Below are 22662 nucleotides of genomic sequence, written 5' to 3'. Positions count from 1 at the left end.
TAGGAGTTTTAGACACTCATTTATAAGCATAATGATAGAAATAACTGGAATAAGAAGACGACAATAAGTTAAGTCTTTGGAGCTTAATACATTTAATAAATTATGACTGTCAATCTGCTCAACAATTTGATGTGAGCAATTATCTCAGCAACATGCAAATCCTCCCCCATCTGCATGTTTTGTACTTCTCCCTTACAAGGAAACTTTTAAATGTCGGCATGACCTCTGAGGAGCAGTGACCCCTAGAAGGTGTAGCTGGAATTGGATTTCTGCTTTTTTAACTTATATGTAATTATGTCTCTGAAATTAGTCTAGCCCTGTGGTTGCTATAATTATTAAAAGGTCTTCATTGAAACATTTTCATCAAGTTTCAAGTGAAAGGATTTCACTATATTTTGCACATGGAATCACTCCGTATTTAAATACCTATTGATCAAATAATAATTTAGCAAACATTTATTAAGCAGCTATCACGGGCCAGGCAAGAGGAAGCAGGAGTCAGAAAGACCTGAATTCAATTCATGCTGTACATGTGATCCTGGAAAGCCACTTAATCTCTCATTGCCCCCAGACAATTCTCTAAGACTATGATAGATTCAGTGAATACAGCACCGGCCCTGGAGTCAGGAGGACCTGAGTTCAAATCTGGCCTCAGAGACTTGACACACTTACTAGCTGTGTGACCTTGGGCAAGTCACATAACCCCAACTGCCTTGCTTTCCCCCTCAAAAAAAAATATGACAGATAGATAGATGGAATGACACAACATTTATTAAGTGGTTACTATATGTCAGTTACTGCGCTAAATGCTACAGATATAAATACAAACAAAAAAAGATTATTCCCCACTCCTAAGGAACTTCTATTGTGATGAGAGAAGATTCAGATAAAAGGGAGCTGTGAAAGAGAAGAGATGAAAGGGTATCTATGTAGGAGCAATGCTATGGGTGAGGAAGTGGAAAAGTCCAGAAAGTCAGGAGTGGAGCTGGGAGAGGAGTAATTGGAGATGTCCTGGGCATTTGAATTCAGAAAGATAAATCTTGCTGACTCCAGGCCTGGCACTCTACGCACTGCACTGTAAACGGGCCTTGGTCACATGTAGGTCTAGATCATTACCCATAGATGGCACTAAAATGATCTACATTTAACTGAAACACAACATGCTTGCACTAAATGAATTTATTCTATGAAGTTGCTTGATGGAGGATAAGAGAGAGAGAGAGAGAGAGAGAGAGAGAGAGAGAGAGAGAGAGAGAAAAGAAAGAAGGAAATATGACTCATTTTAAATCCATAGACCAAATGAAATGGCTAAACTCTGCCCCCACAGGCACTGTTAACTTTTCATAATGATTTTTAAAACCTAGATTCTAATTCCAGCTCTGTCTCTAACTCACAAGTTAATCTGGAGTAAAGCAAGTTCTCCTTTCTGAGCCTTAGTTTCCTAATCCATAAGACAGGATTAATACTAGCTTCTCTACCTTACAGAGTTGTTATAGAGACACAATGGATTTGAAAGTGCCTTTTAAAAGTATAACATGCTGTACAAATTATTAGTTGATCATGAATTAGTAAAGTCCTATTTTAAAATCACATTCTTAAAAACCAAGCTACCTTGGCATATATATAATAAATGCCTAGGATAACACTAGTATCTAGAACAACTAGAGATATTCAAATTTGCAGATTATCCTTTCTTGGATTATTGCACTACATTTCACAATGAAGGCTCTTCTGTAATTTTACAGACATTGACAAGAATTCTGGGAATAGAATGACAATAATGCCACACTTCTATCTCCACCTGAAGATTCCATAAGTTTGCTATTGGTTAATACATAAAGTGTTTATTGTTTAGACCAAAACACAGGTGAACAAATTAAACCTTGGTTCAGACTATTTGGGAATGTTCGTTCTTAATGTTTGGAATTTGACAAACTCACAACAAAGTTTTGAGGTGTTTTTTTTTTCTCTCTTTACTACTCCCTCACATGGTTTAATTCCTGAAGGTTAGCAGTGATGTTATCTGCATGTGTCTTGATTTATGGTCCCATCATGCAGATATGACATAGTAAGACTCTAAAACTCTAGGCTTTGCAATTTGTGGTATTGTACAGATTGGAAGACTATAGTATGAGGTTACGGGAATCTAGAGGATTGATCAAAAATACAAAGCTAGGAAGGTCTCTTTTTATCCCATGAGCTTTTATCTATTGTAATAGTATCCAATACTACTACACTATTCAAATACAAAGTGTTTTTTTCCCTGAAAACTACTGATTTTCTGATTCACACTAATGCCAATTTTTGTATAAAGTAAAAATAGATTTTTCTATGCCTATATACCTTCAGTAAACCCACTCTTCTCTGCTGTTTAGGATATGACATCAAAGAGCTGTTTCTTGACATCAATCTCTTTGCAATGAAAAAGTCCATTTATTCCTTTTCATATCCTGTGTGTGAGGTGGATTTTCCAAAGTTTTCTTTCTGTGGAAGAAGAAAAGGAGGTGAGTTCTTTATTGTACAACTGCCTGGTGACTGAGGCTGAAAAATGGAAGGTAGCAACGATACCATGATGAGACATCAAGTTAGGCTTGCCTATGAAGATCAAAGAGGATAAGCAGGAGAGAGAGAAAGAGGGAGACAGAGAGGGAGGGAGGGAGACAGAGACAGATAGAGAATCATGTAGGACAGAGGGAACTAACAGGGACCTTGGGGACCAAGATAAGCGATTATGCTGGGATAAGAAAAATGACTAAGCTGTGAAGTGGATTTGGTAGATCAGAGTACCATGAATCTGACTTATAAATTCTTCATGTTCCTTCAGCCTGAGCCTCAGCTGTGGAGATAGTCTTCAATTCTATTATTCCAAATAACTTCACCAGCCAATCATTTTTCCACCTAAATAACAATAGTAGTTGTTTAAATTTAAAATTCTGATTCTTACTTAAAAGCTCTGCTTGGCTTATCACAATATTTGCTTAAAAGTGACATAGTTTCCCTTACTCCCTAGTTCCAAAATTACTTTCCTCGTTGAGATGACCTCGGATTATTTTCCAATGGCTAAGGAAGAAGTATTTCATAAATTGTCATTTTTCATCCCTAAGTTCCTGTTAGTTTTAAAATGGGCTCTTGCCTACTTCCTTTTCTCAGCTCGTCTCACTAAAGTTCAGGCACTCTGTTTATATCACCTTATGCCATGTTTGTTGCTGTTGTCCAATGACCAGCAGGCCACCTCCCAACATTCTCCCATGATTAACCGCCATTATGTTAATGACCTATCTAACAACCAAATTGATTATGTAATTCCTCAACCCTTCCAACTCTAAAGACTTTCTTCTCTACCTCACTTCAGCCAAAACAGTGACTGGGTCATACCACAGACATTATCATTCTAAGATAAATAAGATAATAAAGTATAAAAGTATAAAGTTGCCCTTAGTGAATTCAAGTACTGAGCCCAGATAAACTGCTTCCTAGACTGAATGAAAGAATAAGTAGATGTAATTTCTGAAATGGCAGCCTTTGAAAGATTGTGAAGAAGGGGCAGCTAGGTGGCACAGTGGATACAGCACCCCCTGTCAGGTGGACCAGTGTTCAAATACAGCGTCAGAAATTTACCTAGATGTGTGAGCCTGGGTAAGTCACTTTACCTTGAAGAAAGAAAGAAGGAAGGAAGGAAGGAAGGAAGGAAGGAAGGAAGGAAGGAAGGAAGGGAGGGAGGGAGGAAGGAAGGAAGGAAGAAGAAAGGAGGGAGGAAGAAGAAAGGAGGAAGGGAGAGAGAGAAACAAAGAAAGAACATTTGTGAAGAACAGGACTAGAGAAGAAATGTCTCAATTTTTTTTTAAAAAAGGAGCCTACAAATTATAGACTCTTATGTTTGACTTCAATTTTGAGAAAAATTCTATAAAAGTATTATTAGTATGGTTAAGAATATTTTTTAAATATTTTAAAAGGAAATAATTACAATGAGACAACATGGTCCCCATCAAAAACAAGTCATACCAACACTTCTTTGATATGATGAGAATAAAGAAAAATGAGACAGAAGAAAACATAGTGACTACAACAGTGTAAATAAAGTCAACTAGAAAGGGGACACAATTTAAGTCAAATACAATGGTTAAGTCTCACAATCAGTATGGGTCAGAGATAGAAAGTCACAGATACAATGATCAATGTTAGTACCATATTTCCAGAGTTAAAGAATATAACCTTCTATTCTGTTAATAATTGATAAATCAAACTGTTTTCTTGAGGACCCTATGTTGTAAAAGTGTTTGTTTGTTGGATGGTCCAGGCAGTGGAGGGATTTAAGGGTTGGGGGTTGGATGCATAGAAGATAAGCAGCTTTCCACCCAGTTTCTCCCAGTCTTGCTGTCAACATGATTTACAAGAACCAAAGCAGATCCCCAGTGATATGATGAGAGTTCAAAGGAATTTCCTGATCATAAGTCAACTAAGAGTTTAGAATGACAAAGTCTGAGTGAGAAAAACTCAGTTTAAAAATAGATTCAAAGACTAAGGACTGCTCTGTCCCGCAAAGGCCTGCATGTGAATCACTAACCAAAAACAAAACAAAACATTAAAATAAGCCTAGGCCACTCTTTCTTCAATGGAAGAAGAGGCTTCCAGTTGAAGACCAGCATGGAGTTGCATGGAGATGCCAGCAGAGAGCAGCACAGCAAAGAGAATAGAATGCTTCAACAGAAGATTTCCCTGGACACTTACACCCCACCCCACCCTACCCCACCCCCAGCTCAGAAAAAAAAAAGGCATTTTACAGCCTAAAGGCATAACCAGAGGAAATCTACAGCTCTCTGGAGCAAACAAAAGCAGTGCATTGTGTTGGGCTGGAACTGTGCCTTAAGAGTTAATAAAGTGCAGGGTGTCTAGTACTAGGGACGTAGAGAAAGGCTTCAGTGTGGAAAATATTAGAAACATGAGTTACTGAATATGTATGTTTTCTGACCACATGTTCCCTACCCTTGTGTCCCCCTCCTCCACGTGGACATGCATGTTCCTTGGTTTTCTTTAAGCATAGATATGATCCTGTCACTTCTCAATCAAGCCAATGGCTTACAATGGCCTCTAGGATCAAATATAAACTCAAGCCCTTGTACATCCTTTTTCAATCAATCTTTCCAACATCATGGTACATTATTCCCTCTTCTACCCTAGGTGATCCAGCTATACTGATATCCTCTTTGTTTTTCCAGCATAATATTCCATCTCCCAAGTCCATTTCTTTGTAAGAGTCCTCTCCCACCCCAGAGCTGGAGTGCACTTTCTCCTCATCTTGCTTCCTAAATCCCTCTCCCTCCAAGGTAGAGCTGAAATACTACCTTCTACATGAATCTTTCCTAATCCTTTCAAACGCCAGTGCCCTTCCTCTCAAATTACCTTGTATTTAATAACTTAGCATTCATTTGTATTTATTCATTCTGTATGTAAATATAAAAAAGCATATACCTATGTAGCATGTGTATATATGTTATGTATACTTAAACATAATACTCATATATACCTAAACTTGTACTTATGTAAATTAACTTACATAACTTAAACTTATACAAATATACTCATACGTATATACTTAAATAAAACATACATACGCATATATATGTATTTTATATTTAATTACATACAGAATATATAAAGAATAAGTACAAGTCATAGATAGATATATAGATATCCTTGGTGTCTTACCTGCAATTAGGAATTGTTTCATTTGTTGTATTTGTATCCCTAGAGTCTGGCACATTAATTAATGCTAATTGATTGATTGATTGATTGATTATGCCTTAGTTTCCTCATTTGTAAAATGAGGGGGTTAGACCTAGAATTTTCTTTTGACTCCAAGACTATGATTCTGTAATGTTCTTTCTTCCCTTGGCTTCAGAAATACCATATTCTCCTGGTTCTTCTTCTCTAACTCCATTTTTGCCTTCTTCTTTGACTTTTCAGTGGATATTCTTTGCTTTTTTTTTTGGAGGGCAATTGGGGTTAAGTGACTTACCCAAGGTCACATGGCTAGTTTTTGTGTTAAGTGTCTGAGGCCGGATTTGAACTCAGGTCCTCCTGACTTCAGGGCTGGTGCTCTATTCACTGCGCCACCTAGCTGCCCCATTCAGTGGATATTCTTTTAAGTTCTGTTCTTCACCTTCTTCTCTTCTCTCCCAACATTCTCCCCTCTGGCAATTTCATTTACTCTTAGACATCAATCACTACTTCCCTACAGATGCATTTCTAATCCTGACTTCTATACTAAGCTCCAGACTCACCACTCAGTTCTCCTACAGGACATTTCCACTTGAAGGTTTCACTGCCATATTACTTAACATGTCTAAAATCTTATTTATTCCATTTCCCCTGAAACTCACCCTTTCTTTTTAATTTTGTTATTTCTGTCATTGGTACCAAAATTTATCCAGCTTACTATGTTAAAAATATAGGGTTGGTTGGGTTGGTTTTTTCCATATCTTCCTCTCTTCCAGCACTTAGTGCAATGCCTACCATGTCACAGGCACTCAATAAATGCTTATTGGCTACTTCCTCACTTCTTAGTTATCAAGTCCTAATGACTCCACCTTTGCTATGTCTCTTGCATTTATCCTTTCTTCGTTCTTCATTACCATCTGCTGAACTATTGCAAAAGCTTCCTTCCTCCATGATGTCCCTTCCTCCCATCCATCCTATACAACTACTGCCAGGACAACATTCCTTCCACATAGGCCAGAACATGTTATTTCTCTCGCTCCATAATTTTAAGTTGCTGCCTACTGCCAAACAAAGTCAAGCGAAACTCCCTTTCCTTGAATTCAAGGTCAATATAATGCCACCCTACCTATCCCACCTATACCTCCCTTTCATGCACTATGATCCAGTCAAATTGGACAGCACCCTGTGTTTCCACCAAACATTCCCTGCATAGCCCCATCTTTTTGTTTTTGTTCACATTGGTCCTACATACTTAGAACATCCTCCATTCTCAAATGAAGAATTCCTACCCATCCAATAAAACCAAATTCCCCCAGTCAATAGCAACCTTCCACTTGAACCTCCCATAGCTTTTGCTTCTGTATATCTCTCAGGGGCTTATTTGCTTATTACATACAAAGACTTTTTCTATTTGTGTCTTATCTCCCTTTTTTTCATTCTTGTTATTAGTTGTTTTCAGTTATGTCCGACTCTTTGTGGCCCTATTCGGGGTTTTCTTGACAGAGATACTAGAGTAATTTGTCATTTCCTTCTCCAGCTCATTTTACAGAAGATCAAACTGAGGCAAACAGGATTAAGTGACTTGCCCAGGGTCACACAGCTAGTAAGAGTGTGAAGCCAGATTTGAACTCAGGAAGATGAGTCCTGACTCCAGTCCTGGTACTCTATCCACTGTGCCACCTCGTTGCCTACTGAACTATAAGATCCATAAAGAAAGGAATGAGGTCTTATCTAAATTTTGTGTCTCCCAAGCAAACTACACAGTCTGCAAAGTGTAGGCACTTAGCAAATGTCTACCATTGTCTGCCCTTGGCCATCTTTACCACTAAGAACTCCCCTCTCCATTCTTTCAATCATTCATTAAATATTTCATTTCAGTAAGGACCTATGCTAGGAACTTTGGAGGTTATAGACAGAATCCTTGATCTCAGGAAAGGGGACTTAAAAATCCAAAGAAGAAATAAAAACATGTATACTGATATCTATAAGATAGCATATGATCACTTTTTTCAAGGAGTAGAAATGAGGTGCAAAGGAGTCTAGAAGGAGTGACCACCCCAAGCATTATTCCTATCAGTTTTAATAGACATAATGTGAAAATTCAATAGAGATTTATTTGCTTTTGGTTTTGCTTTCTAATATATTTTAAACCTGTTAGAGGAATTTGGCCTCTTCTACAACTGGCTTTACAAGCCTCCCTCTTGCCATACCCAAGGCAGCCCAAGACTTAAGGGGTTAACTAAGGTATTAGGAATTGACGGTAGAGCAGTTCAGAGACAGTAGACACAGTAAGTGATCATCAGTGCCTTGGCTATTGGCTTAAGAACCTATAATTGAGTCACATTCTGCACCTAGAAGAGGGATGGATTACCAGATGAGGTACTAAGGAAGCAAATTGGAGAGTTTTCTGAATCAATAGTCATTTATTTGGGAATTAGGCATCAAGTAACAAGAAGAAAGAAAAGGTCCCAGGGAAGGGCTGCCAAAGGAACAGCAGCCAAAGTGTGAGGAATAGAGGTCTAGGAGAGAAGCAGGTACCAAGTGGAATGCCTGGCATGCTAAAGCAGAAGGGAGCAAAGATAACGGACAGTACTCAGAGGGGCACACTCATCCAGTGCTTTCAAAGTACCTTACAGATCCATCTGTAATATGGGAATAATAATAGCACCTATCTCCTGGGGTTGTAATAAGGAGGAAATGAGCTACTATTTGTGAAGTGCTGAGCACTGTGCCTGGGAGACAGTAGACACTTAATAATTGCTTGTCCTTTTTCATTCCCCATATACATTACCTCATTTGGTTCTCACAATAACACTATCATTATCCCTGTTCTACAGATGAAGAAAGCAAGGCTCAGAGGAGCTAGGAGGCCATCAGAATTATTCCATCTAAAGGACTTATGGTGCATCAATAGAACCAAACTTGGGGTCAGAAATACTTGGGTTCAAGTCCAGTTACAGGAACTTACTATGTGATCCTGGGTAAATCACTTAAATAGCCCCACCTGTCCTGGGGACTCAGATCATTCAGTGGTCTCAGGCCTCTTTTTGTAAGCTATAACTAAATTCTAACAATGTTAATCCTTTTTTGCTGCATTCTAAGCTTTCCTAATGATATATATCTTTTTTTTTTCATTTGACATAATATATTGAGGTTGAATCCAAAGTACTCTGAGCATGGGACAAGAGATCAAGCAGTCTTGGGAAAGATCTGTTTTCAAAGGGACTGGTGACATTCCTAAGGCCATTGTTTATCTCCAACTTCTCAGGTCCCATCCTCTGGTCCTAAGCCTGTCTTCCTGTCTACCCCACCCCCGCTAAGAAACATCCTGGCACTTAGACTTGAAAATAAAAACAACTGAAAGTGCTTCCAGACCAACAGAATCGAGGGGGCTTTCCCCTGTGCTTACAAATAGAAACAGCCTGACTGTGGGTTGTTCATTTCACAAGTATTTATTGAGTATCTGCTATGAAAAAGGCACAGTTCTAGGAAATCTGGAGGATACAAAGATGAATAAAATATGGACTTAGTCTTCATGGAATTTATAATCTAATGGGAAAGTTATGGAAAATAAACAAAAACATGGTTGACTATCTTCTATGATTTTCTGCACCTATAATTAAGTGATGGCACCATTTCTTCAATAATACATGCAGCTTGGGCCTAGACCAAGGCTGGCACCCACTGCTATCCCAAACACAGACCATAGCTTACCTATATCAGTAATCAAAGAGTATTTATTAAATGAATACTGTGTGCCAGGCACTGCTTGGGTATGCAAATACAAGGTAGCTTGAGAGGGAGGGTATTAGCAATTGAGGGGAGTCTTAAAGAAAGCGAGGAATTATGCAAGGCAGACATGAGGAGGGAGTGTATTCCAAGTGTGGCTGACAGTCAGAATAAAGGCATTGAGATGAGAGATGATGAGGAACAGAGGAAGCCAGTTTGGCTGGATCAGAGTGAGGGAGAAGGGATAATTAACCTGGGGCCCATGAGCCTAAACACGGGTTCCATTCAACTGATGAGACAGGGAAGGTTTGGTCCCAACAAAGCTTCTGGGGGTGATCATTTAGGATAGAAATCTCAGAAAGCTGGGTTTTGCCTTATGTGAATGTCAGGCGTCTGCATCAAGTGGTATTTCTTTCATTTGCTCTGTTGCTGGAGAGTGGGGGTGAGGATAACTGCAGGCAGTCCTGCTGATAAGATGGCACTTGGGGAATTGCCAGCAAATTTCCTGTAGCAAAGAGTTATCAAAAAAGTGATATACAAATGCTGCACGAGCAACCAATTATGCAAATTTTGTAAGCCAGAGAAATAGAAATCTTCAATTCAGAGGCTTCTTAGGGCATTAAAAAAAAAAAAAGCCCACCCACCAGCATGCTGAAGGTCTGATTCTATTCCAAAGAAGTGATTAATAATAAGACCCTGGGAAGAAAAAACATGACACCAAGGAGAATGAAAGTCAATCCCAAACCAGGCACAAGCTGCTGTTTACATATTAAGTCACAAATCCAGATCCTCTGGGGTTTGCAGGTCCTTAGGCTTAGTGCAGTGAGAAGATTTTGTTTTCACTGAGTGCGGTACATTATGATGTCAATTGCAGATGATTTGTTTGGATATTTTTTTTCAGAACATTAGTATGCATGTCATTTCAGCTAGAGTACCACTTAGTGTTTCCTAAGCTGCATAAAACTAGGAAATGAGTCAGGCCTAGGAGAGCAAGTATGGTGAAAATGTATTTCCCTTTTCCTTCTCATTTTAACCCATTTATGTTAAGGGACCAAACAAAACAGACTGAATGAACACACCTCTGAGGGATATTGCCTGTGTGACCTTGAGCAAGTCAGTTAACTTCCCTGGGCCTCAGTTTCCCATCAATCAGTTAATTAACAAGCATGGTGCCTACTGTGTATGCGGTGTGAATATAAAGGCAGTGAATGAAACAAGTTCTCAAGAAACTTATATTCTAACGTAAAAGACAAGTTCATATGGAATGTTTCTTTTTTTAAAAAAATACCTGTTTCCTACTAATACCCTGTATAAATGATGCCCTGGATATGAATATGTATTGTTCTCATGAAAATGTTATATAGATAGAAAAGTAAACATAGAATTTTATGTCTCAGAGGTCTGTTTTTTGTATTTATACATAAACACACACACATATATATACAATAAATATTAAAGATATACAAATATTCAAAGTAATTAATTATATTGGAAAGAAGGACATTGGTAGTTGGGGAGGAAGGGATCAGGAAAGGCTTCCTGGTGAAGGTAGTATATGAGTTGCATCTTGAAGAGAAGAAGGATTCTGTGAGACAGAGTTAAGGAGACATTCCAGGCATGGGGAATGAATGCAAAGGCATGGAGGAGAGGGACAGAGTATCCAGAGCAGAGAGAAGGCCAATTAGAATGAGTTGCTTCTGTAAAGGGAGGGAGTCGGGCTAGATGGCATCTAAAAGTCCCTCCTAGCTGTAAATTTATGATCAATGTGGAAGCATCCTCCAAAGAAGCACATTGCAGCCCACACTATGACCAGATGGTGCAGTGTGAGCATTGCTCCATATGGTAGGAATCACAGACAATCATAGAATATTAGAGTCAGAAAGGGGACTTAGAGATGATCTAGTTCAGAGCATTTCAAGTATAACACCCTCCCTGGGCTCTTGTATCCCTGGAGGAGCAGCTGCCACTACTCTGAAGATGCTAGGATTAACCCTATCAGTGGCTATCATCCTAACATCAGCTCACAAGCCCCCACCAGTGTGATCTGCCTAACGATCAGCCAGTAGACTAAGCTCTTTAGTAAAATTATTTACTCAAACGATATAGCAAGAATAGTAGTTATAAAACATTTCCCCTAAAAACCTGTAGTGTGTTAACCCACAAATACACATAGAGTCCAGAGAGGAAAAAGTGGACATTAAAATCCAAGGGTAGTGAGAACTGATTTATGTACCCTTTCTTTATCAAGAGGATATTGTATTTGTTTAATACATGAGTATTTGTAATGTTATTACTATTTTGTTAATTGTCTAGATTTAAGAAAGTACAGATTAAATTTAAAAGCATATGTGCATACATTTTTTTGGAGAGTCCAATTGTTAAATATTTACCAGCACACCTTTATATTGCTGTATAAACACTACTTAAGCTCATCAGGAATGCAATAGAAGGGAAAGAAGTTTTCACCAGACAGGAGGCCTACTTATATAGGCCTAATATATAGGCTAATAATGATAATAATAATAATTAAAACAGTAACAATAACAATAGCAAGCATTTTTTATAGCATTTTAAGGTATGCAAAGTGCTTTATATTGTTTAATTCATTTGAAACTCATAATACCCCACAGTGAAAGGGATTGACATTGTAGAGTACACATTAATAGATATCCCACAGATCTATTACATTGTGAGAACTCACACTAAGCATAATAGTTAGGATTTAGAAAAGTCTCTCTTCTTTGACTCCCTCAGTGCCTCAGCTCTGAGGTTCCTTATCCCTTTGCTGGCTTCTTCACAACTGACCTATTCAAGGTTCAGACCTGAAGTAGAATGTTTCTTTTGCATCTAAAGGCCGGCTTTTTCATTTCAACATCTCTGTCTCACCACCCTTCCTCTCAGCTTTCCTAAAACTTCCCCTAGGACAGACAGAAATAGAGTATTGAACAGAAATATCTCCTTGTATAGAGTATGAATAATGTTAAGAGCCTAAATTTTACATAGCACTTTCCACTTTTTAAAATGCTTTCCTCACAATGACTCTGTGATTTAGCTACTGCAAATATCACTGTCCCCATTTAATAGATGAGAAAACTGAGGTTCACAAAAATTAAGTGCCATGCCTACTAAATGTGAGAACAAGGATTTGAACACAGAACTCCAAGTCTAAGCCTCTTTTCACAATATTATTCTTTACTCAAAGATGATAAGTTTGCTAAAAAGTGTGAACAAACAGTATCATAGAGTTGAAGAGGTCCTGGAGAGGTTGCCTGTTCCTGCAACATTTGGCTTCCTTACCTTCTCTTCCTCCTCCTGAAATCCCTAGCTTTCTTCAGGTCTCAGCTCAAATGCCACCTGCTATAGGAGATCTTTTCTGATTTCCATAGCTGTTAGTACCTTCTGCTCACCCTACAAAAATTACTTTGTATGCATTTTATATAGACTTGTCTGTGTACATGTTGTTGCTGTTGTTCAGTTGTTTCAGTCATCTCTGACTCTTTATGACCCCATTTGGGGTTTTCTTGGCAAAGATACTGGGATGGTTTGCCATTTCCTTCTCCAGTACATTTTACAGATGAGTAAACTGAGGCAAACTGGGTTAAGTGACTTGCCCAGGGTCACACAGCTAGTAAGTGTTTGAGGCTGGATTTGAATTCAGGTCTTCCTGAGCCTAGCACTGTGTCCACTGCACCACCTAGTTGCCATGGACATTCCATTACACTCCAATAGAACACAAGTTTTATGAGGGCATGGATTGTTTTTATCATTGTTATCTTTACCTCCTAAAACATACTCAAAATATAATCAAATGGTTTTGCAACCTGATCAATGCAGATGTATCTTCCAAAGATGCATACTGTAACCCATACAGGACTGTGCTTCCTTTCAATCTTGTCTGTATCATCCTGAAAGTCCCATAAGGGAGTTGAACCAAATATGTTGGGTACCTTCCTTATTTATTTTAGTTGATACCAGTGAAACGCAGCAGCTGCTAATTTATTATCCTCTACTGTCACCATATGATCAGCCCATCTTCTTTTTGATCATACTTTGCTTTGATGCCATCTTTTATTTTTTTTCCAAATGCTTTATTAACTTCTGATTTACATCATTAATTTCTGCCAGATTTTGAGTTACAAATTTTCTCCCCGTTTTTCCCATACCCACTGCCCCAAAATAGCAATACCACAGGATATCCCTCCTCCAATCTGCTCTCTCCCATATTTTCTCCCATACCCCTTTTGACTTTTCCAGGGGATCTCTATGCCCCAGTGCCTATATATCTTATTTCCCAATTACATGTAAAATAGTATTAATAATAGTGTGTGTATTTGAATATTTGATTTTAAAACTTTGAATTCCAGATTCATTCCCTTCCTCCCTTGTCACCCACCCTTACTAGGAAGATAAGCAGTTCAGTATAGATTGTACATGTGTGGCTAATGCAAAACAATAACATAAAAGATATATTGTAAAAGACTGGCTATATTTCCCTCCCTCCTATCCCACCTCCCACTTGTTCTATTCTCTACTTTGATCCTCTCCCTTTTCAAAAGTGGGTGCTTCCAACTTCCCTCCCAACCAGCCTGCCCTCCCTTCCATCATCCTCCTCTCATCCCCTTCCCCCCTACTCTCCTGGAGGGTGAGATACCCTATTTAGTGTGTATTTTATTCCCTCCTCAAGCCAAATTCAATGGGAATAAGGTTGACCCACTCCCTTTTCCCTTCCTATTCTTCCCCTCCATTGTAACCATTTCCCCTTGCCTCTTCTATATGAGATAGTTTACCCCATTACCTCTCCCCATCTCCTCTTATTATATTCCTCTCTCACCTCTTAATTTCACCTTTTAAGTATCATCCCTTCCTGTTAAATTGGTCCTGTGCCCTCTATCTATGTATACCTGTAAACATATATACACACATTCACATACGTATTCATATGCCCACATACCCTCATATATAGACATATATATATTTCTATTCCCTCCAACTATTGAGAAAATTTTCATCAGTTACAATTATTGTTTTTCCATGTAGGAATGTTAATAGTTCAACTTTGATAAGTTCCTTATGATTTCTTTTCCCTGTTTACCTTCTCACGCTTCTCTTGCTTCTTGTATCTGAATGTCAAATTTTCTATTCAACTCTGGTTTTTTCAGCAAGAATGCTTGAAAGTCCTCTATTTCACTGAATGACCATATTTTCCCGTGAAACATGATACTCAGTTTTGCTGGGTAGGTGACTCTTGGTTTTAATCCCAGCTCCTTTGACCTCTCTCAGTGTAAAAGCTGCCAGATCCTGGATTATCCTGATTGTGTTTCCACAATATTCAAATTGTTTCTTCCTGGCTGCTTGTAATATTCTCTCCTTCATCTGGGAATTCCAGAACCTGGCTATAATATTCCTAGGAGTTTTCTTTTGGGGATCTTTTTCAGGAGGTGATCGGTGGATTCTTTCAACCTCTATTTTGCCCTCTGGTTCTAAAATATCAGGGCAGTTTTCTTTGAGAACTTCCTAGAGGATGATTTCTAGGTTCTTACTTTGATCATGGCTTTCAGGTAGTCCAATAATTTTTAAATTATCTCTCCTGGATCTATTTTCCAAGTCAGTGGTTTTTCCCATGAGATATTTCACATTGCCTTCTATTCATTCATTTGTTTGGATCTATTTAACAGCATCTTGATTTCTCATAAAGTCATTAGCTTCCATTTGCTCCAATCTAATTCTGAAGCAATAATTCTCCTCAGTGAGCTTTTGAGATTCTTTTTCCATCTGGCAAATTCGGCTTTTTAAGTCATTCTCCTCATTACCTTTTTGAGCCTCTTTTGCCATTTGAGTTAGTCTGTTTTTTAAGGTGAAATTTTTCTCAGTCAGGCTGTTGACTCTAATTTCATAATTTTCTTGCATCATTCTCATTTCTCTTCCCAATTTTTCCTCCACTTCTCTTATCTGCTTCTTAAAGTCCTCTGTGGCCTGTAACCAGCTTGTATTTTCCTTTGAAGCTTTTGGTGCAGGAGTTCTGACTTCACTGTCTTCCTTCTGTTCCATGATTTGCTCATTTTTGTCCCCAAAATAGGAGTCTAATGTAGGAATCTTCTGTCTGCTTTATTTCCTTTGCCTGGTCATGTCGCCCCTCAGACACTTGACCTTTGGGCTTTTTGCCACAGTAAGGACTCTGCCATCAGACAGGGGAGCTTTCATCCCAAATGCTGGAGTTTTCTCAGCTGCCAGAGGTATTAGATGGGTGCCCTCTCTGAAGTCCCCACATGCTCTGGCAAGCTGGATACACACCCCAGGACCTCCACCCTAGACTGCAATCCAGATCCAAGCAGGTTAAAGCAAGAGCGATTACCCCTCAGACTGGTGCTTGGTCTCCCTACACTCTGTAGGCCAGGAGCTGAAGCTGCCATGTGGTGCTGGCTGGCTTTGCCGGTGTCTCAGTGGCTTCTTGCCCCAAGGGCAAAAGCTGACACATTCCCACTTACTGGGTCCCAAAGTCCAGACTGCACTGACCTCTCACTTTGTCCTTCGCATTTATGTGTTGATAAATCTGGAAAAGGCCACAGCAGCTGCTAATCTGGAGTCCCACCAGTGGTGGCTGGTCAGGCCCACCCTGAGGCTAAAGCCTCTGGGTGGGGCTGGGCTTGGCTCCCAGAGCACTGAGCTGCCTGATTCCTGCGGGCCTGCCGGGCTGTCCTCAGCAGGAGGTTAGCTTCTCTGTGTCATTTTGTGGGTTCTGCAGCTCCAAAGTTTGTTCAGAGTCCCCTTTTTACATGGATTGGGGAAGGTGGAAGCCAGAGCCCAGTGGACGTCCTGCTTCTACTCTGCCATCTTGACTCTTCATCGATGCCATCTTTTATTGCAGTTCTTCATAGTTCTTTACTTGTTATGTGTTACAGAATGCTCATATCCACCATGTGTTTCTCCACTGCCATTTGAATTATAATTAATTTCAATTCTCAAAGACTATAGAGTTCTGTGATTCACAGACATACAACACTGACATAATACTATTGTTTTAAAAGTGGTCCTTCACTGAAGACAGAAATTTGGTGTCATGAAAGGAACTCTAAAGTTTCCTATAAGCAATTCAGCTACTACTCTCTTCTTCCTGTTTAACTCAATTTGCCATATTTATCCACTACATAGATCAACAGATGAACTTTATGCCTTGTCTATTGTATTAGGTCATAATTTGGATAGGTATTTTTCATCCACTTGGTTTTTCCCATGTGGATAGATAGAGCAAATTATTTTGAGTGATTATGAATTTTATCCAGAGGACTCTGAATTGTTCTAGGGTATATAAAATGGACCCATACAATGTCAGCCAAAAATAAGAGCATCTGGAGTATTTGCTGTTGTTGTTCAGTCATTCAATCATATCCAACTCTGCAACCACACGGATCACAGCACACCAATACTGATCATAGGGTTTTCATGGCAAAGATACTGGAGTGGTTTGCCATTTTCTTTTTCAGTAGATTAAGGCAAAGAGAGGTTAAGTGACTTCCCCAGGGTCACACAGCTATTAAGTGTCTGAGCCTGGATTTGAACTTAGACCTTCCTAATTCCAGGCCCAGCAGTCTACCCACTGAGCCATCTAGCTGCCTCTTCACAATCAGGAATATAAAAATAGGGACTGTGCAAGGGTCTCCCAAATGAGGAAACTCTCTCTACTAATATTCTTTGGCACTTTCTCTGAAACTTATGGTCTTAGAGAGTTGTCTAAATCAGAGGTATCAAACATGTGGTGCCTAATGCAGCCTGTAACAGTCTTGACTGAAAAAAATAACATGAAATAGATTAAAATGTAATTGGAAAATATTAACAAAATAAATAAAAATACAATAAAACATAAATAATATCATATTTTTAAATTGTCAATTTGTGGCCTGTAGGTATCTTTATGTATGATTTGGTGGCCCCCACTTCTACTTGAGTTTAACACCATTGGTTTAGATCACTGAGAGGTTGTATCTTGTCCAACATCACACAGCAAAGATGTGTCAGAGATGGGACATGACCCTGAGGTCAGCTGCCTATCTATTACTCTTCATTGCCTCTCAATCTATTTTGATTCCCTCTTAAACAGAGCCAAATTCCTTTGTTTGGTGAGTATATGTCTGTTCTACCTAGTTTTACATGTGGTCTCACATTAGAATGTATGCCCTGTGAGGGCAAGAGCTAGTATTGTTGGTTTGTTGTTTTTACTTTTGGGTTGTTTTTGTTTGTTTGTTTGTCGTTTTCTTTATAACTTTGATGTTTATCAATATACATAGTAGGTGTTTGGTAATCAATTGACTGACTTCTGATATTGTTGATCAGGGGGCTATTGTCTCTCATGTTAAATATTTCAAGGAATCTTTTATAATTTGGAGGTATGCTTGTGAGATGCCTGGTTGGAAGATAACCTTAAAACAATTTGTTCTAATAGATCCAAAGCTTTTTTATAGTTAATAAGTAGAGAAGCATGGTGGAATCTTGTATTCTCTAACTTTTAGTCAGTTGTGTGATTATAAAAATGTGATCTACTCTAGAATATTTCTTTCAAATGCTATCTGTTCCCTTCTAATACCCTGATCAATGATACCCTGAATATGCATATGGTATTCTCATAAAAATTTTATATAGATAAAAATATGGGCATAGAGGTTGTTGTTCTCCTAATCGCTTTTTGGGGGCATTAATAAGGTCCAAGATATTTTTCAGACCCTCTTTCAGATACCTTGGGAAGCAACCATTCAACACCCTCAAAGGTGTATCATCTCCAGTATGGATCTTCATGTATGATTGGTCAAATCCACTTGCTTTTCCTATTTTTGTTCTCATTGGTGCTGTTTCTGCCCCCTCTATAAGAATATCCATGACTTTGATGTAAGGGTTCAAGTGTATTTGACCCATTTTCCCTGATGGTAAATACATATATATATATATAAATTGTTTGCAGATCTTCCCATGTTTTTATCTCATAGTTGTCCTCCTTCCATATTCATTCATAATTACCCTTAAAAAGACTTATTTGGCTCTTTCACCAAGTTTTCATTTTACCCTTCGTTTAGGCAGCTAGATAGCATAGTAGATAGAGATTGGACTTGAAGTGAGGAATTCTAATTCCGCCTCAAACATTTACTAGCTATATGACCTTGGACACATCTCTTAGGCAGCTGGGTGGCTGAGAAGATAAAAATCTGAGCCTGGACTCAGGAAGTCCTAGGTCCAAATCTAACCTAAGATGCTTACTAGCTATGTGACTAATCTGTTCAATTGTTTTAGAATCTTTTTATCTTATATGTAGGTAGACATAAACAATTTATTTTCAGCTACTTTAGGAAGAAAATTTCGTGTTTTTAAAACTTCCAGGAAAAGCATGTAAATTTTTTTACATAAATTGGAATAACATCTTGGTTTTGAGGTTCTTCGCATTAAATTAAATATGAAAAAACCTAATTTGTACAAAAAAGAACTCTTTATAAAGTGGCTCATTGTAGGAAACCCTCTGCCTTCCTCTTTGAGCATAAATATTGTATAATCAAGACTTTGCTATAAGAAACATACTTATTAGCCATCATTAGCATTGTTATCTACTGCGTTTAAAAATCAACTGGTAATTCTGAAACATTGTAGAATGGAAACAGATTTCTGTAGGATCATAACTCTTTGTTGAACCAGAGGACATCTGTGCATTCCTTGTCATCAGAACATGGTTAAAGTTTAAAACTAAAGACCCCAGAAAACTAGCTTATAAAAATTATCCAAATAGAGTGTAGGACAAACTGTCTTGGAGAAATAAACATTAAAACTAAAAACAAACAAAAAAAGTCACAACCTCTGACTGCCTCAGTTTCCTCAACTTTAAAATGGAGATAATAATAGTACCTATCTCTGAGGATTTCTGTGAGGATCAAATGACTTAATATTGTAAAGCACTTAGCAGAGTTATAGCACATAGCAGGAGCTTAGTATCTCCTCGCCTTCCTCCCAGCTTCTCTCAGCTTCATTTTACTCACCTATAAGTGAAATGGAGACGTTAAGAGCATTTGCCTCAAGAGTTGTTAGGATCAAATGAAATAATATATGTCACTATTATAGAAATGCAAGCTATTGCTACTATTATTTCTATTATTATTATTGATTCATTTTCTTTTTTTTATGAAGCCAACTCATGATCCTTCACCATCATTTTCTAAAAGTCTTACTAATGAGTTCATCTTCCATACTGGTGCTGGCCATGTCTGCCCTCTCTCTCTGCTTAGCAAGTAATTAAGTGTTTGCGTAGGTGCTATTCAGCTCTTTCATCATGGCAGTTGAGGTATATTATTTGAACCTCAGTATGAAATTATTATCATCACTATCTATATAATTGCTTCCAACCATATCTCATTTTTCTTCATTAAAACTCATTTAAAAGGTCAAATTACTGTTGTTTTTATGAGTCACTATACATTTTTCTAATTTTTATTCCTTTTTCGAGTTTTATACTAATTTTGATCTTTGCTCTAACTAATTGGCAGCAATCTGGTTAGACACAGATGATTCAAGAATGATTCCCCCAGTAGTAATTATTCAGTTTTTTATTAAAATATAATTGATATATTTTTATGATTTTATTTTATGTCCATCATGTCTAACATGTTTTGATTCTTTTCTTTTTTTTTCTTTTTTTTTTTAAGCAATCGGGGTTAAGTAACTTGCTCAAGGTTACACGGCCAGTTATTTCTGGGTGTGGTGCTGAGTGTCTGAGCCCAGGATTCGATCTCCAGGTCATCCCAACACTAGAGCCAGTGCTCTTACTAGCTGAGCCACCTGACCGCCCCTTGATTCTTTTCTTGAAGAAAATATTCATTTTGTATAAGTGTTAGAATTCTATGTAATCTATGAGTCTTTGAGCTCTATCCAGCAGTATGCCAGTAAATGTTTAATTACCAACTCTCTGAAAAAAAATGTACTAATGATTCACATTTAAGCTTGATGAATAATATTAACATTTTTTCTGTCATTCTTAAGTCTAGACCAGAGGTGGGGAACCCACCACCCAGAGGCCACATGTGACCTTCTAGGTCCTTGGGGGTGGCCTTTTAACTGGGTTCAAGTTTTACTAAAGGGATTTGTTCTGTGAAGCTTGGATTCAGTCCGCATTTGAGGCCACATTCAGGCCGCATTTGAGGACCCAGAGGGCCACATGTGACTTTGAGGTCACAGGTTCCCCATCCTTGGTCTAGACAATCAACAATACAATAAATCAAGTCCTAATTTGTAATATTTACCAGTTTCTGAAGTATTAATGCTCACACTGAAAATTTAACAACTGGCTCTTCTGAGCTAATCCTAGCTTGGGAGAATATAAAAGTGGTTAATATTGATGTTTGTTAATTTTTTTCTGTCAATGTGCAAATATTGAGATACTTTTGTGTTAAGTATTTTTTTTTGCATGGAGGAAATAATTACCTGTCCCATATATGGTTTCCATCATATACTGACAACTTTCTATGCCCTGCTTTGGGAAAACCCTAGAAATGAGACAAACCTCAGTTTTAAGTAAATATTCCCTGGAGACTGGGATGAGGGCATAATGAGTCAAGAGAAAAGGAGTCCGATATTTCTTTTCAGGTCATTAGAATCCACAAAAACTGAATCTGGTCACCCTATGCATGCATCCATATATGATAAACCCCACTTAGGGGAGGAGAGAATATATTGTTTCAGCCCCTTAGGTCCAGCAGTAGTTTCTAATGCTTATAAATTAATAAATGAATGACTCTAATATATCTCTTTTACCTTTCCCTGGGGCATCCAAAGCCTCATTCTTAGAGGAGTAGGCACACTATGAAAAGATTGACATGGCCTATCTCTTACTCATTCCTTTTTCATGATGCCCAAGTCACTTTTAATTCATTTGTTGGCATGATGTCAAATGGATTAAATTGTCTTAGGCTTCATCAGATAGATTTCTGTCATGTTTTCAAACATGAGTCATCTCAAATAGTGTTAGCTCATCAGTTTCACTGTCATTTTTTATTTTGTTTTGTTTTGTTTAGCAACTTTGTCATAGAGAAAAAGAGCTTTGCTTGCTACTGAACCTATAAACAGAAGTACTACATATATACAACATATATAAGTATTACAGATAAGCAATATACATAAGTATTACATATAAGCAATATGTGTGTACTACATACCAGCAGTATGTAAGTTCTACATATAAGCAACATGTATACCACATAGAAACACTATGTAAGTACTATATATAAGCAACATATATGTATGCTATGTATAAGCATCATATATGGCAAGCACTACTTGCTTTCCATAACATTAATGGAATCTAGAATTTCTGATATGCTTTTGTTCCCAGATGCCTTTCCATGTTGTTGTTGTTGCCTTTAATTGGGCAATATGACACCTGAATTTTCCACTGCCTGTACCAGCTTGATAATGATGCAGATCCTCCATTGACTTTGTGCAGATCTTCTCTGGTTCTCCCAAGTTGCTTGTACGGTGGTCATTTTTGATGCCTGCCCTCAAGGGATCCCTCAATAAATCCACCTTTCTGCTGTAGTCATTATTGTGCCTGCAGAAACTGTGTGCCCTGCTCTATGCAGATCCTGAAGTGTGTTTATCCATGATGTCAAACGTTGTAGGAGAATGTATGCATTCTTGATGGTTAGAGAAGACACTAGCTTTTTGTGAATTACTTTTTTTTGCATAATTGGTTTGGCATATTTGAGTTCATGCTATCAGACTCAAAAAGGAATCCTGATCTAATCTTCTTGTTCAAAGTTATTTGATAAAGCAGAGCTGTTTCTGTCATCCATTTTGTTATTAGGTATAATTTTTAAAGCTTGCAATAAGTAAAGATTTTCAGTGGCCTTAGAGTCTTCAGCTTTTCTCTCTTCAGCTTTCCGTCGTCCTGTGTGTACCATTGTTGTTGTTGCTGTCATTGTTATTTTACTATCATGGATGCATATCAGGTCTCTTTTCACTATTCTCTGCAATGCCAGCCAGAATAAGCATTGCTACATTTTATACGATAGGGAGAAGTAGAAGGGAGATAAAATAAATGCTTCTTACTTGGGAAAAAATTATAATTTTTAAAAGCACATCATTAAATTTTAAGGCAAAGAATACTTAAAACAGGATAATGATAAAGGAAGGCATGGAGCATAGACATAAGCCAGGACCATTCTCTCTCTCTCTCTCTCTCTCTCTCTCTCT

At 38.1% G+C, this 22662-nt stretch overlaps 1 protein-coding gene across 1 annotated transcript in view; it reads left to right on the top strand.

Annotated features, from left to right (window-relative positions):
* Positions 1–22662, top strand: part of LY86 (lymphocyte antigen 86) — a 133685-nt gene that overhangs the window by 83030 nt on the left and 27993 nt on the right. Inside the window, exon 3 of the mRNA XM_069103538.1 lies at positions 2376–2504. Within this exon, the coding sequence (XP_068959639.1) occupies positions 2376–2504 (129 nt within the window). The remainder of the gene's footprint in view (positions 1–2375; positions 2505–22662) is intronic.

This window comes from Petaurus breviceps, unplaced genomic scaffold (genome assembly GCF_028583685.1).
Source record: "Petaurus breviceps papuanus isolate PSGF00001 unplaced genomic scaffold, PetGlider_PUasm1.0 582, whole genome shotgun sequence".
NCBI lineage: Eukaryota > Metazoa > Chordata > Mammalia > Diprotodontia > Petauridae > Petaurus > Petaurus breviceps.
The sequence above is the reverse complement of the archived record's forward strand: the minus strand, read 5'-3'. Positions and strand labels throughout refer to the sequence as shown.